The sequence below is a fragment of the Selaginella moellendorffii genome, unplaced genomic scaffold (assembly GCF_000143415.4).
Source record: "Selaginella moellendorffii unplaced genomic scaffold, v1.0 SELMOscaffold_0, whole genome shotgun sequence".
In the NCBI taxonomy this organism is placed as follows: Eukaryota; Viridiplantae; Streptophyta; class Lycopodiopsida; order Selaginellales; family Selaginellaceae; genus Selaginella; species Selaginella moellendorffii.
Genome location: NW_003314261.1, coordinates 6,785,519 through 6,800,318, shown reverse-complemented (window position 1 = coordinate 6,800,318; position 14,800 = coordinate 6,785,519). Strand labels below are relative to the sequence as shown.

At 48.7% G+C, this 14,800-nt stretch overlaps 4 protein-coding genes across 4 annotated transcripts; 2 read left to right on the top strand and 2 right to left on the bottom strand.

The window, feature by feature from the left end:
* On the bottom strand, nt 1-5,557 carry LOC9643136 (putative multidrug resistance protein). The gene is made up of 9 exons (XM_024676482.1): nt 4,906-5,557; nt 4,313-4,367; nt 4,056-4,231; nt 3,539-3,996; nt 3,253-3,482; nt 2,883-3,193; nt 1,944-2,837; nt 888-1,885; nt 1-557 (listed from the first exon to the last, which is right to left on the bottom strand). The coding sequence occupies exons 1-9, from the start codon at nt 5,281-5,283 to the stop codon at nt 86-88; spliced, it is 3,972 nt and encodes a 1,323-aa protein (XP_024532250.1). The 5' UTR covers nt 5,284-5,557; the 3' UTR covers nt 1-85.
* A 3,216-nt stretch (nt 5,558-8,773) lies between these two features.
* On the top strand, nt 8,774-9,998 carry LOC9633053. The gene is made up of 7 exons (XM_002961288.2): nt 8,774-8,897; nt 8,948-9,017; nt 9,068-9,212; nt 9,276-9,386; nt 9,451-9,594; nt 9,641-9,760; nt 9,810-9,998. The coding sequence occupies exons 1-7, from the start codon at nt 8,847-8,849 to the stop codon at nt 9,901-9,903; spliced, it is 735 nt and encodes a 244-aa protein (XP_002961334.1). The 5' UTR covers nt 8,774-8,846; the 3' UTR covers nt 9,904-9,998.
* A 63-nt stretch (nt 9,999-10,061) lies between these two features.
* LOC9633052 (putative clathrin assembly protein At2g25430) lies at nt 10,062-12,427 on the bottom strand. The gene has a single exon (XM_002960633.2). The coding sequence runs from the start codon at nt 12,085-12,087 to the stop codon at nt 10,282-10,284; it is 1,806 nt and encodes a 601-aa protein (XP_002960679.1). The 5' UTR covers nt 12,088-12,427; the 3' UTR covers nt 10,062-10,281.
* Nucleotides 12,428-12,682: 255 nt separating this feature from the next.
* LOC9633051 (protein TIC 40, chloroplastic) lies at nt 12,683-14,797 on the top strand. Its single transcript, XM_002961287.2, has 14 exons — nt 12,683-12,877; nt 12,930-12,999; nt 13,066-13,123; nt 13,188-13,205; nt 13,257-13,524; nt 13,582-13,688; nt 13,742-13,808; nt 13,853-13,931; nt 13,984-14,024; nt 14,072-14,117; nt 14,167-14,264; nt 14,320-14,423; nt 14,487-14,534; nt 14,595-14,797. The coding sequence occupies exons 1-14, from the start codon at nt 12,694-12,696 to the stop codon at nt 14,646-14,648; spliced, it is 1,242 nt and encodes a 413-aa protein (XP_002961333.1). The 5' UTR covers nt 12,683-12,693; the 3' UTR covers nt 14,649-14,797.
* The last annotated feature ends 3 nt before the right edge of the window (nt 14,798-14,800 follow it).

Genomic DNA, 14,800 nt, shown 5'->3' with positions numbered 1-14,800 from the left:
TTTGAAACAAAAGGGCTCTTAATATTTAACGAAGATTCACCCTACTCTGTTTTTAGGGCTCTTCACAATCTAACAAGAAATTATTCTACGAATCTTTTTGTAAAGAGGCGCGACCAGCGAAGTATTGCCTGTGAATCAATGAGAAGTAGACTCCCTTGTTCGTCTTCCTCTTCTTGGCTATGGTGTTAGTAGCGGCCATGGTGGCTTCTTCGTTCTCGTCTTCTCCTTCCTCCCCCATACCTTGCCATTGGAGGAGATCCTCGTGAGAGCCTTGCTCCACAACGCTCCCGTCCTGGACCACGGCTATGGAGTCGGCATTTTGGATCGTGGATAGCCTGTGAGCCACCACGATCGTCGTCCGGCTGGCCATTATCGTCTCTAGCGCCTGCTGGACGATCTCCTCCGACTCGGCGTCGAGAGCGCTCGTTGCCTCGTCCAGCAGGAGGATCGCCGGGTTCTTGAGGATGGCCCGCGCGATTGCGATGCGTTGCTTTTGCCCGCCGGAGAGCTGGAGACCTTTCTCGCCCGCGAACGTCGAGTAGCCATCCGGCAAAGCGCTGCAAAGTCGATTCTATCAGTGCCAAGTAAATGACGAAAAAGAACGAAAGTCACGAAAACGAAAGCAAATCCCACGAAAACAAGAGAATCGCGCATGAGAAAGAAAGCACGGAAAAGTCTAGCACTAGGTGAAGAACACGAAGACACGAGAACAAACATGAGCATGTCGTGAAAATATATGAAAGAATGGAAGTCATGAAAACGAAAACAAAACAAGAGAAGCACACAAGCAACATCAAAAGCAAGGAAAAGTCTAGCACTAGCTGAAGAACACGAATACACGAAAACAGACATGAAGAATATAGTTGCTAGAAGTGTTGAAAGTTTACCTGATGAAGCTGTGAGCGTTTGCTGCTCGTGCTGCCTCCACCACTTCCGCATCACTCGCGTTCTCGGTCCCGTAAGCGATGTTCTCCCAGATACTTGTGGCAAACAGCGTCGGCTCCTGGCTCACGAGAGCAATCTGTCTTCTCAGCCACTTTAGACTCAATCCCCGGATGTCCCTGCCATCGATGGTAACCTTCCCACCAATCGGATCGTAAAACCTCTCGATCAGTCCGATGGCAGAGGACTTCCCGCAGCCGCTTTCGCCAACCAGTGCTACCATCTGGCCAGCATTTACTCGCAGCCTGAAGTTTTTCAGCACGAGCAAGTCCGGCCTCGATGGGTACGCGAAGTAGACGTCGTAGAACTCGACGTCACCTTTGAGAACCGGCACACACTTGGCAGAGTCCTTCTCTGCATCTATCTCTGTCTTCCTGTCCAAAATCTCAAACACTGACTTCACCGCTGAGACCCCCTTGGCAAGATCAGGACTGAGAGTTCCCGCTTCGGCTAAAACTCGTCCCGTGCTCACCAATATGAAAATCGTCTTCAAAACCGCACCAAACGTGCTCTCCCCGTGCTTCACCAGCAGGCCCCCATACCAAAAATCCAGCCCCCACGATGCGTAGAGAATAAACTGAGCTACTCCCAGGCTAAACCCCGCAATATGTGACCGCTTCATGGTCTCTCGAATCGGAACTTCGAGCTTCGACTTAAAAAACGCCAGAACCCGCTCCTGTGACGAGAATGCTGTGACTGTCCGATGATGTGATACTGCCTCGCTTGCAATTTTGCTGGCTTCCCTCTGAGCTGCCGCAGTATTCTGAGCAAATCCTCGCAGACATACATTTTTGACGTAGTAGCAGAGGATAATGAGTGGTTGTATCGCTATTATCACCATGGCCAGCTTCCACGAAGTTATAAGCCCAACGATAAAGCTCACTGACGTTGCGCTTGCTGTCTGGACGAGTAGAGAAATACGATCACCAACAAGTCCACGAACCTGCAACATGGTAAAGGAGGGTGAGAAACAAATAGGAGAAACGTACAAAAGAACTCACCATGCTTGCATCCGAAGCTAGTCTGGAGCACAAAGCACCAGTTGAGTTTTCTTCTCTATCGAACCAGCCGACTTCAAAACTGAGCATTGAAGCCAGCAACTTCTCACGTACCCTCTTTGTCAAGCTCTCGCCAAGTGCCGCAAAGCTGCAATGTTGCACAATGTTCACAATGAACGAAGCAACTCCCAGACCGAGGAAGGCGTAGACGTGAATTCGAACTGTTTGGTGAAGCTTCTCTACGTCAGTCGTGTAGTAGCTTGCGACCATGCTACCAAGAAGAAATGCGTAAAACGGATGGACGAATCCAAAAGACACTGCACCCCAGAGTCCCAGAAGGCCTTGCTTCCACTCGGGCTTGTTTAGTGCCAGAAGTCTAGCAACCGACGGCTTCTTAACTTTTGGCTTGCTCTTCACCTTCCTGATGGTTCTTGATGGAAGTCTTGTGTACCTGTTAATATCCTTCTCACCGGTTGCTGAAAGTTCCACGTCGACGAGATCCCCTTCAGTCGCCGATGAGACTTTCATGACTTGTTCTGTTGCGGGATCGATTTCATAATGCCCGGAGCTGTTTGCTTGCTTCATGAGTAGAGAAGCGTACACCCCCGTCTTCTCAGCTACAAGCTCTTCGTGACTGCCTGATTCGACCGCTATACCAGAATCCATAACTACAATCAGATCAGCTTCTTGAACTGTCGATAACCTGTGAGCCACTATGACTGTTGTCCGCTCCATACGTGCCCTCTCTAGTGCTTGCTGAACTGCTTGCTCCGAGAGACTGTCTAGAGCACTAGTCGCTTCATCCAGCAAAAGAATTGGCGGATTTCGAATCAATGCTCGTGCTATGGCAATTCTTTGCTTTTGTCCACCAGAAAGCTGAACACCACGTTCTCCAACCTGAAATAATTATAGTAAGACAAAATTTGGATTAAGTGAGCTTACTTGTGTGTCGTAGCCTCTCGGCATTCTCTGTATGAAGTCGTGCGCGTTGGCAAGTTTTGCTGCGTGAGTAATCTCTTCCATGCTCGCGTCTTCTTTCCCATACAAAATGTTCTCCCGTATCGAAGTTGCAAATAATCCCGGCTCTTGGTTCACCAGTCCCATCTGCCTTCGCAACCACATAAGATGCAATTCTCGAATGTCCACGTTGTCAAGCATAACTTGACCAGCAACAGGATCATAGAACCTTTCTATCAGAGAAATGATGGTGGACTTTCCAGATCCACTGCTCCCAACCAACGCGACTGTCTTTTCTGAAGGCAAAATATATGCGTAAGTACGCCAAACTTATGCTCTGGAAAGGAGAACGTACTGGCTGGAACGTGAAGAGTGAAAGATTTCAAAACCAGAGCTCCCGGTCTCGAAGGATATGCGAACTCAACCTCTTTGAGGTCCAAGTTACCTTCAACTTTGCTAAGCGTTTTCCCACTCGAATCATTTGTGTCGATAGGGGGAACGCGTTGAATCATTTTGAAAATTCTGGTGCCAGCTACACGTCCTTCTGCAAAAGCTTTCATGTTTGGCGTAGCATTTCCCAAAGCTCTGGAAAACGCTATGAGATCACCAAGACAGAAACAAAATATTTTAAAAAAACTTACATGCCACCAGAAAGCACCGCAAATCCTGTTGTCAAAACTTGACCACCATTTGCACGGTGTTGCGTCACAAGCTCGCTGCCATACCACGCCATGAAGGCCCACAGGGCGAAGTTGATGCCACTGGAACCCATGGCAAGTCCTTTGGCAAGTCCTTGTTTGAGTCCAAGCTTCACTGTTCCATCCAGGGCTGCCGAATACTTCTCTGTCGTCTTCTTCTCTGCCACGAATGAGTAGACCGTTCGGACCGACGACAGTCCTTGTTCAGCAATTGTTCCTGCTTCTTTGTATGCGCTCTGCCTACGAATCGCAAACTCGGACAGAGCCTTGCTGTACAGTGAGCCTGGAATTATCAACAGCGGGAAAAACGGCAGCATCACAAGTGCTAGCCTCCATATCTGTGTGACTCCGACGAAGTATCCACCCACGAAGTGGGATAAGTTTTCGATAAAGTTCCCAACCTGCAAGCGTAACAAGATTTTTTTTAGATAAATGTAAGCAATATCGGAAAGGGTTTCACCTTCTCGCTAATCGCTTCTTGTACGAGAAGTGTGTCCACTGAAACATTTCCAACAACCTCAGCTGTGGACATGTCGCTGTCAAAATACCCCACATTTTGCCTGAGAATCGCACGCAAGTAGTCTGCACGGATTCTTGCCACTTGCCGTTCTCCAGTCTTCATCCAACAGCTTACTTCTGTAGGATGCCACCAGACAAAGTTCATCAGCACCACAATTTTAAAACGGAACCTTACAACGAAGGAAGGGAAAGTCTCACCGAGGTACGAGGCCACCAAAGCAACAGCCGCAGTGTATACCAAGAATGTCGCATCCTGGAAAACTTGGGTGTTAGGGGCGAATGATAAAAAAAACGTTCGGCCTAAGTATGAAAACATTGAACATTTTGCACGAATTCGCACAAGGCATTCGACCCACAACGGAGCTGCCTGGTGTCACTTGTGTGATTGCGTGCTCGGCCAAGTTTTTGGTGGCACGCCACCGCCCTCACACCTAACTCCGCTATCAATCCAGAGCAAGCACGAAGAAACAAATGAAGAACAAAAAAGAAAATGAAGATCGAGAAAAGAAAACCATACTCTAATCTCTGCCATGCCAATTTAAATGCCCAGAGCAGGCATTTGTTGGTGCCAGCCAGGAGGAGCATTCCCCGCTTACACACACTCGAGAGTCTTGCTTGGGCTCGCTGATCTAAAGCCAGACCAGCATTAGCGAAGAAAGGAGCTTTCTTCACAAACAAGCTAGATTTTCACACAATCTCAATCAAAAAGAGGAAAAGCCGGAAGGAAAGAAAGCATTGAAAAGAAATAAAGAATCCAGGGAGCGCATGAGGATCGATCGATTTGATCTTACCTCAGATACTCTCCTCGCCAGCTCCACGGGACGATTCTGGAGGCTCCCGAAATTGTTGATAAGGTGGCTCTGGACGACCAGAATCGCCGGGAAGATCAAGCCGCTCACCATCGCCGCCACCGATCCAACGAGCATCAGCACCACATCGTAGCGATCCGCGTAGCTGAGGAGCTGCCAGTAGGAGACGACCTCTCTATCGCCGGCCCCGCCCGGCTCCTCCTCGGATTTCTTGGAATTCCCTGCGCGATCGGCGCCGCCGGATGCATGGCGCCGCCCGGGGCAAGAAATCCTCGCCATGCATTCCCTGCCGCATCCGACATTGCGAGCTCGCCCTGGGAATCGCGATGCCTCGCCCGGCGTCGCTGGAATTGGGGCCATGGACACCGAAATATTTGGCAAGCCGCGGAGTTCACACACTCGATGCCATCAATCATGCGCTCTCGATGGCGGTGTGGCCCCGGATCACAGAATCATAGAAATCGCTCGCTTGCGGCCGAAGAAGCGTCGCGCATCGATCAAGCCCACCGCGTTTGAGCGACACAAAGAATTTAAATAGGGCTATTCTCAAAGCGCCACACTGTAACAGGTGTATGGCGAAATGGCTCTCTTCCAGGGCGAATTTAAAGGAAGCAAACTAAGCGATTAGAAAAAAATAAAATGGGAGCCTAGCCTGGATGGAATGAACGAAAGCTTGGGTAGATTGGTTCCAATGGAAGTGTTGTTTCGCAAAAAAGGGGCTTCTCTGCACTCTACACATCCACACACCATTTTCATGATGCGGATTTATAGGCAGGCATGAACTTGTACGGGAAAAGGACCATCCTTTTATTCTCGATTTTTAATACTTTAATATACACAGCAATAAAATAAAATAGTATTTTTGCCTCCTGAACTTCGAAAAATATTATATTTTTAAGCTATAATGAACAGCGGCAACAGATAAGTTATAACGTTGTGCCTGCGCTGGCTCAATGGGCGCGAGACATGTAATATTCGGTCCCCATATTTTGTGAACGGTGTCAAGCACTCGCGCTTGTTTAAGCTGTGCTTTCGTGGGAATCGCATGAATCGAAGGTTTGTTTTCGATTGTAACACCAGCTGATTGCAGAATCTGGATCCAAACTGCTCTATTGATCTTGACAGCAAAAATTAGACTATAAAACCCAATGATATTTTTCACTGTACCACTGTTTGCATCACTGAATTCATAATCAGTGTCTTGCTTTTAAACTGGATAGAATAAAACACACAGGGGTGGCACAAGGTTGAGTGGAGCTGGGCATATGCTGGGGCGAGGAGAATGCCCTTGCCCTTTTTAACAGGCATCAAATATTTGTGGAGATTTGGCTGCACTGCACACAAACTCTTCTAGCCCCTTCCCTTTGCTCAAAGTTGGTGGCAAACACAAAAAGAATGTCCCCTTCTTGGGGCAGATGGTGTAAGTGTTGATGGATGCATTTGTCTTCCTTCCATCTCACACACACACACACACACACACACACATGTGTGTGTGTGTGTGTGTGTGATCACAAAAGGTCTCCATCTGGGCTTTTCCTGCAACTTGGAATTTTCTTTTGTGTCCTGCTGTGTATAGAGCTCTCAATGCAAACAACTTGGGCTACTCTTGCTAAGAGGAGACAGTCTTTCAGCTAAGTATTACAACAAAATCACCAAAACCACCAGTTGCATTAGACCAAGCTTTAGATTCAAGAAAACTGTCTGGTTAGAGTTTAGCCAAATACCATGCCAACTTGTTGGTCAAAGGCAAAGTCTCCTCCTATCTTAAGATTCTCCCTGGGCACCACAAGATCAAAACAACACCTACATACAACTTCTTTGATATGACTTCCTGATCGATTTCAACAGAAGATTAGACGTCACTTCCTATCACTCACACAGAACCTGGACACATTCTCTCCCAGGCCAAGAGGATTGGGAAAGGGCGATGTCGATGAGGCCATCCAATTTGCTGCCGGAATTGGTTTTGCTTGTACAAGGTATTCTTTGTACATGCACAAGGGACGGAAGGTGGCGTTTTTGGTGTCAAAAGAGGGTCCGTGCAAGAACCTCTGCCTGCTACCAAGGAGCACTTTGACGAAAATGGTGGTCACATGTCAAACCTCCCAAAGAGGCTTTGCGGTTTGACAATGGGCTACAGACGTGGCAGAGATGACAGTCGAACATTCGTCCTGGCAAAAGTTGGCAAATATCAGAGCCTAGCTCAAATTTCCCGAGCATAATCAGGTCCATGTTGTGGCAATCACCTGCAGTGCCAGATCCAAAGGGACATTTGTGTGCTCAACTCTAGACGCTTCATGGTTTACAGTGGCCACCTTTTTTATTTCCCAGTGGCATGCAGCTGGAAAGCAAAGAAAACAGAAAAGGCGAGCTGAACAGATAAGAGGTGTGCAAAGAAGCAAAGGCAGTGCTCACGCCTCACATAGAGAATGCACTCCTACAGAGCACCATACTTTATTCCGACTGCTTAGTGCCGTCTAAGATATATATTGAATTTATAAAAGTTGGCAAAACTAATTTTTGGTTGCTGAAACAAGCAAGGGAATCTGCCATGAAACTCGTGCAGAGGAGGTGGCCCTCACCAAGTGGACACAGGCCGGCTTTTTACATGTGATACTCTTGCCCTGAGTGTCAAAACTTCTGCCACGTCCTATAGACTTGGAGCACGACTTTGAAAACGAAACTGCAAAGAATTTGTAGAAATTCAAGCCTTCTTGTTGGCAAGATGAATTGGTGGCTGGAATTCATCGGTTCAAGCTTCAGCTGTTCACAGCGTTGTGATCACAGCGACCTCGTGATGGTGATTTTGATGGAGCCAAAGCCGGGTTGACGCGAAAGAGTTCTATCTTTGTCCAAATTGCTTCCATTATCATCTAAATTAGGTGTAAGACCACTGAGTTGTCCCTCTTTTCAGTGTTGGATGACTTTGATCTTTGTCTAGAGATTTTTCCAGGGGTCGTTGTCTTCCCTTTTGCTGGATGAACTTCAGCCTAAAGTCTAAAAGCCCCGGAATCTTTTCCGTACTCTCACACCAACGTCACAGCTCCAGATCTGTATATGTCTCATCAAATCACTTTGGATTTTTACAAATCTATCCAGCCCAAGAGATTAGATCGGAATGGCATAGAAATTCAAAGTGCTTTGCGCTGTTAATCAAGCGAGTCGCAATCTCACTCGCGCCAGTAATGTGTCCGTAGACGTCACTCACTTCGTTGGACAAAAATTTCAAGACGACCTCTATTGACCGGATCGAAGTCGCTATATACACACACAAAGCGTGATCGATACCCGATGGAACCCGCGCTAACACACGCAACATCAAACTAACATATTTTCGAAAGTTGGCCATAGAGAAAATAGGAGGAGCATGTCAAAGAGGAGGAGGGGCCAGTCAAGCGTGGGACTTTGGGAAATTCTCTGAAAAGTGGCAAGGGAAAAGCGCCTATCAGACACAAGGATTACTATTGGTACCATTATTGAAGCTCGCAGAAAGGATGAAAAATTAATTTAAAATTACCACCTTTTCAAAAAATTAAATATTAAAAAATTAAAAAAAAACCTGGAAAAAAGTTAACTTACGTGTTCTCCACTTTCACTGCCTGACATCAGCCACTCTATCATTCTCACCACAAACACACACACATTTTCTTGTGTCGATCAATTCATCGCTCTCGTACCCTGCCGGTCGTCCTATCAACAAGGATTTACCCGACAAAAGCTTCCACATCTTTTGGCGCCTGGAGTGTAGATCTGAAACTTCTAAAAGACTTTGACTATAATGTCACCATTCCCTTGACCTAAAAAGTCCACATATTTTGACCGTAGAGTCAAAATTAGTCAAACAGGATCGAACCTCGAAACGATGCTTGGGGATATAGGGCTTTTTCGTTTGTAGGGTTCTTCGGGGCACTTGTAGCGAAGGAATGGCGATGTGGAGGGGAGGGATTCTCCGAGCTGCGTCTCGGCTCCATCCGGTAAGCCCAGGGATCCTGCATTTTGGATTGATTGATCTTGGATGCGGCAGCCGGTGAGGTCTGGATTCGAGGGCGTGCCATGCCGAGCGTTTGCCGAGCAGGCAGAGGAGGAGCCAAAAGGTGTGATTTTGAGCAATTGTTGCGCGCTTTCTTACGGTTTTCTCTCATAGATATTGTCAAGGAGAAATTCATCGAGAAGCTGGAGCTTTTGTTCAACTTGACTAGGGAGTTTAGAAAGTTCCGGATTGTCATCGACCCTGATGATCCCAAGGTTGTCAAGGAGCTCTCGGATAACATCTTGCAAGCTCGATCGAAGTAAGTCATCCAACGATCAAAGTTCCAATTCATTGTTTTCGTTTTCTTTTTCTTGTGGAACAGCGTTGGCTTGCCTCCTCCAGAAGTGCAGCTACAAAATATGATGGAAGGATTGGCGCAGCGATCCAAGTCTGTGCGCCAGTTTTACGAGAAGCTTGGCCGCTTTCAAGCCTCGTAAGTTCTCCTGTTTCTCTGTCTGTGCGGTGTCACGAATTTCGTCCTTCTTTTGTTTCTCCAGCAAAGGCATGGAAGACGTCGAGGGCAACAAGGCAATGATGGAAGTGATCGACGCAGTAGAGAGTAAAATCGGTAAGCCGCTCACTCGAGATGACAAGGAAGGGATGAGGCTGTTTGAGGAACAAAGCGCTGCTGCGTTGAAGAGGTAACGTTGGTATACACTTGATCCACTAAACTTCTTTCTTTGCCAGGCTTGACACCGATCCAGAGAAATTCGACGAGTACATGGAGCAGCGAAATCTCGACAAGGCCAAGTTGCTGCTGCTGACAATGAAGAAAGGAGCGTCAGAGACAATCGATAGATTTATGAAGTACGTACCGGGTGTTCTCCCTGTTCATCTGTTTGATCTTTTCTTGCAGGGACAAAACCGACTTTGAGCTCAACTATAAAGAGCTCGATGCCCGAACCTTCCTCCGCTTGCCTGGAGAGGGCTTCCAAAAGCCAGCAGCGTGAAAACACCAGCATCGAAGGTTTCAAAAGAGAGAGAGGCAAAGAACCTGAATAACCAGTTTTGGACTAAAGCTTTGGAAAATCTCTGTATTCTTTTCTTTCGTTGTCCTGATAATGTCGATAATCTGGATGGATGCTCGGCCTGGGCTCAGCACAACAAAAGCAAAACACAGCCTCGATTCGATATAAAGAACAAAAGTTACAAAAGTGTAGAGTGGTCAAAAACGAGAAAGAAGAACAAGAGAAAAAAAAAAAAAAAGAATGGGAACCTGGCTCTCTCTAGTATGTATATTATTACTCCACGACGACGACGACGATCTTCATGCCTGCTGCTGTCGAAGCTTATTCTTCCTCCCAAAGGTAAGAACCAACGAAGGAAAGCTAGTAATTGTAACCATACCCGTATGATGCTCCGCCCATTCCCATGCCGTAAGAATAGTAGCCATACTGAGGATGCCCGTTCCCGTAGTAACTCGTGTAGCCATACTGACCTTGCATCCCATTTTGCTGGTACTGGTTCCATAGCTGCTGCTCCTGAGTGAGAAGCCTTTGCTTTTGCTGCATGTCCGCCATTTGCACGAACGGTGGCGGAGGAACACCGAGCGAGGCCGTGAAGGGGTCCTCGTCCACCGTCCCGGACGGAGCTGGAAGCGCGAGATAGTTCGTCGGCTTGCCCGGGATCGCGACGCTGCTGGCGCTCCCGGCCGGCATGCTCGACACCGCCTTTTGAGCCACGCTGCCTTGCTCGTACATGCTGTCGAGGAGGAGCTGGTCGAAGTTGCCGGCGAGTGAGGTGGTGGGAGTCTTGGCGAGATTGCTGGCCTCGGTCACCAACGCAAGCTCCCACCCGGCTTTGCCATTCTCCGAGTAGGAGGCGGCGCTGCCGCCATTGGCCTGGGGAGTGCTCGAGCCGAACGGCTCCCACTTTCCATTCGCCGACGGAGCGTCGGAGAACAAGGCCAGCGCGAGCCTGTCACCCTCGGCAACCATGGTCGACTTGTCCAGGTTGAGAAGGTCGGCGTCCTTCTCCTCTACCTGTGGCTCCGGCTCCGGAGCGGGAGGCTCCACTGGAGGCGCTGGCAAGGCCTTGATACCATTGTAATCGATGTCCTCGGGCTCCGACTCCTCGGCCTTGGGTGGCGGACTGGGCTCTGGGCTCTTTGGTCTCTGAGCGCGAGAGCCAGAGCGAGATCTCTCCCTGAGCGAGTCTTCCAGAGTGTCGAGATGGTCCTGCGCCACCTTGACTATCGTGGGGTAGTCCGAGGACCTTCCCACTCCAATGTGCTTGCAAACGTTGTAAAAGGAGTCGAGCTCCTCGGACTGCTTGGCGGACTTCGCATAGATGTCGAAAGCCTTGGTTGACTCCTGGTACTCCATGTCAAAGAAGGCCTCCAGGAGCACCGTGATGCCGTCTCGGATCTCTCCATACAACTGGAAGCTCTCCTTGATGATCATGTAGAGGCAGATCTGGGTGAGACGGTGGTACCGCGCAGCACCCGCGGGCCTGCAAGCCAGCATACGCTCCATGATCCGCTGCATCACCGGCAGCTTCTCCAGCAGCATGTCGGGCTTCATGTCTTTCGTCTTGAGCTGGCCGGTGGTTTGTCTCGGAGGAGATTCTCGTCGTCTATCATCGTAGTAGTCCCTGGAATCGCTGTATCTGTACTCCTCGTTCCTGTAGCCACCACCATCGTATCCTCCACGCTCACGCTTGGGCGCTTGTCCGGGAGAAAAGACATGGCAGTCGAGGCGCTCGTCGAGGTAGAGCGCGTAAGTCCGAACGAACGCCGTGTAGTCCCACCCATTGGACCGCGACTCGTCCGTGAAGGCTGAGAGCATGAGCATTCTCCTCCCCATTCTAGCCAGCTCCTCCTCGAAGGTCGGATCGGCTTCTCGAAGCAGGCGGTGCGTGACCATGAGGGTTTTGATGGCGACCACCCAGTTCCTCGTCTTGCCGAGCCGCCTGGCCAGCAGCCCCAGGCACGCATTCACGTAGCCTCGCGAGTAGGAGGTCAGGTAGAGGAGCTCATGGACGTACTTGTCATCCACGGGCACCTCTTCATGGCTTGTGGCCTTGACGACGGCAACCTCGAGCTCTGGAACGCTGGAGCCCGCGACCTTGGCGATGCCGATGGTGGTCTGATCCTTGACGGCCCCCAGCGCCTTGCGAATAGCCCGCGGCGCCATTCCCTTGTTCCCTGTCCCGCGAGATTTCCACCGAAAAGCTCGAAATTTCCAGAGATTTCAGCCTGGAACGATCCCGCGGCACCAGATCGGGAGATGTCGGTGGAAATCCTCACCGGAGCTGAGAAAATGCTCTACGATTCCTGCCTAGAAATGAAATACCATACCGTGACTAGCAGATTTCTCACGCGCTGGCGGACGAGCCGCAGCGCCCTGAGCGATTTGTCGCAGCGATCGAGCTAGAGCGGCAAAAATGCGCCTAGATCTAGACAGCACAAAGCTCCATATCTAGGGCGGCACCTACTATACGCGCACGAAGGGCAAAACACACCCTGTTGCCTTTACTTTGAGAGCATATTCCGGCAAAGCTGTCTCCAAAAAAGAGCATATTCCGTTTGCATGCCCAGTAAAATGTCAATTTCTCCATCCAACGGCCACAGCGCGTTGATTGTTCAACGCTTTTTGACGTGGCATGCCACGTGTGCTTGTGTGGGGATCCAACGGTGCAGCGCCGGTGCTGGAATCGATGGCGGGGATGCCTCGTGGCTTATCATCTTCACAGAATTATTAAGCTTTTCTTTTGTTTTCACAGGGGCAGAGTAGGAGACGATGGCGATGGCGCATTCCTTAGGGTTTGGAGCCCTAGCCCTACATTGGCGCGATGGAGCACCGGGCGCGGGCACGTCCTCCTCGGTGCGGTTTTACGGCAGTCGGAGAGCTCCTCAGCGCCTGGTGCTCTCGCCTCTCTCGAATCGCGAGCGATTGTCCGTCCGGTGCCAAAGCCGCAGTCCAGGTAAATTCTAAGTTCTTCCAGCATTGGAGCAGTATGTAATTCGCAAATGCAGCACAAGATCAAGCTGCTGGATCGGCAGAGCTTCAAACTGTCTCGGTTCCTCCAACGCAACCAGCTTACATGTAAGTGAATGGAGTATTACTTCCTTGGCTAATCTATTACATTTTGTCTCTGCCTTTGTAACTTAGTGGTTCTCCATTGCTTTGGGTTGGAGTTGGCGTTGGCCTCTCGGTTCTTTTTTCCTGGGTACGCAATTTTCTCCCTTTTTTTCATTCGCTTTGCTGACACAAATTCTCGTACTTTGTTCCAGGCAGCTAACTACGTAAAGGTAGAAAATTCACGTATTGCAAATCCAGTCTTAACTTTCGTGTTTTTCCAGAAACAAGCTATGCAACAGGCACTCAAATCGATGATGTCTGGCCCTGGACAAAACCAATTTGGCAATATGCCCATTCCTCCGTTTCCATTTCCTGTCCCGCCGCAGCCACAGCAGCAACCGATGCCAACTTTTCAACCACCAGTTTCTTCTCCCCAGGCTACTCAACCTCAAGCATCCGCTTCCGCTACAGCTGTTGTCGAAAGTACCGAAGCGGCATCGTATTCCGAGACGCAGACGCCCACGCCAGTCTCCGAGAATAACAAACCCGGTTTGTGTCTTGTTCTCAATGCTACGCTATTCACGAGCTAAAGTTGCTGTTTCGCAGCATTCACTGATGTAAATGTGGAGGCGGAAGTATCTACTGTTAAAATAAACGCTGAGGCAACAGAGGTGAAGGAAAATGCGAACGACGTGTTTTTCAAGGATGCAGAGGTTAGTGCTAGTTTAAGTGGATTTTTTCTTGAGTCTGACTTTATTCTTTGAAGGTAAGAGATAGCGGAACAGGTTTCACTTGGAACACTGACGGTGCGGCTTCAACGTCATCTTCTGATGGTAAGAGCTAAATTTTCGGTGAGGTGCCAACTCGTCTTCTACAGGAAAAGCAAATTCTTTTTTCTCGGTTGAGAATTTGGAAAAGATGCTTGAGGATCCTACGGTTCAACAAATGGTTTACCCGTAAGGATTCACTATTGTCACTTAAATCGACACTAATGCTGTTGTCTGCCAGGTACTTACCACAAGAAATGAGAAATCCCAGCACTTTCAAATGTGAGTAATAGGAGTAGAAAAATTGCTGCTGATGCTCCGGTTTTCAGGGATGATGCAGAATCCTCAATTCAGGACCCAGCTCCAGGAGATGCTGTAAGTTTCTTGTCACGTACTCCACACTGTTCTGATCTGTTTTGAACAGCAATAACATGACCGAGGATGGGGCCTGGAAGAACGGACAAATGGGGGACGTGCTGAAAAACTTCAATCCCAACAATCAGGAACTAAAACAACAATTTGGTATGGTTGTGCTTATCACGTCTTCTCACGCTCATGACAAGCTTTGGAATCACAGAGCAAATAGGACTGTCCCCGGAAGAAGTGATGGCGAAAATGGTAGCAAATCCAGAGATAGCCATGGCTTTCCAGAATCCCAAAATCCAGGCAGCACTCATCGATGTAAGACAACACGCATGTTTTCCTTCGTCCAGGAGCTAATCTTTGTTGTGGTTTGATGCGCAGTGCTCCCAGAATCCTACCAACATAACGAAGTATCAGAACGATAAAGAGGTGAGTTAGTCTCTTGTGTTCTCCGTGTTCTTCTATAACTTTTTTTTTTCTCTCTTCCAGGTCATGGATGTGTTTAATAAGATTGCCGAGCTATTCCCAATCAAAGGCTTTTGATGAAACGCCAGGACCAGATTTAGAGAACAGAAATTTTTGGAAGGTTATACGGCGTGATCCTTTCTTTGGCTCGAAAGTGCCACGAGAGAAAAAAAAAAAAAAAGAAGAAAGCCTGTGTACATTAAACTTAAGACAATGGGCTTGGATTTCCT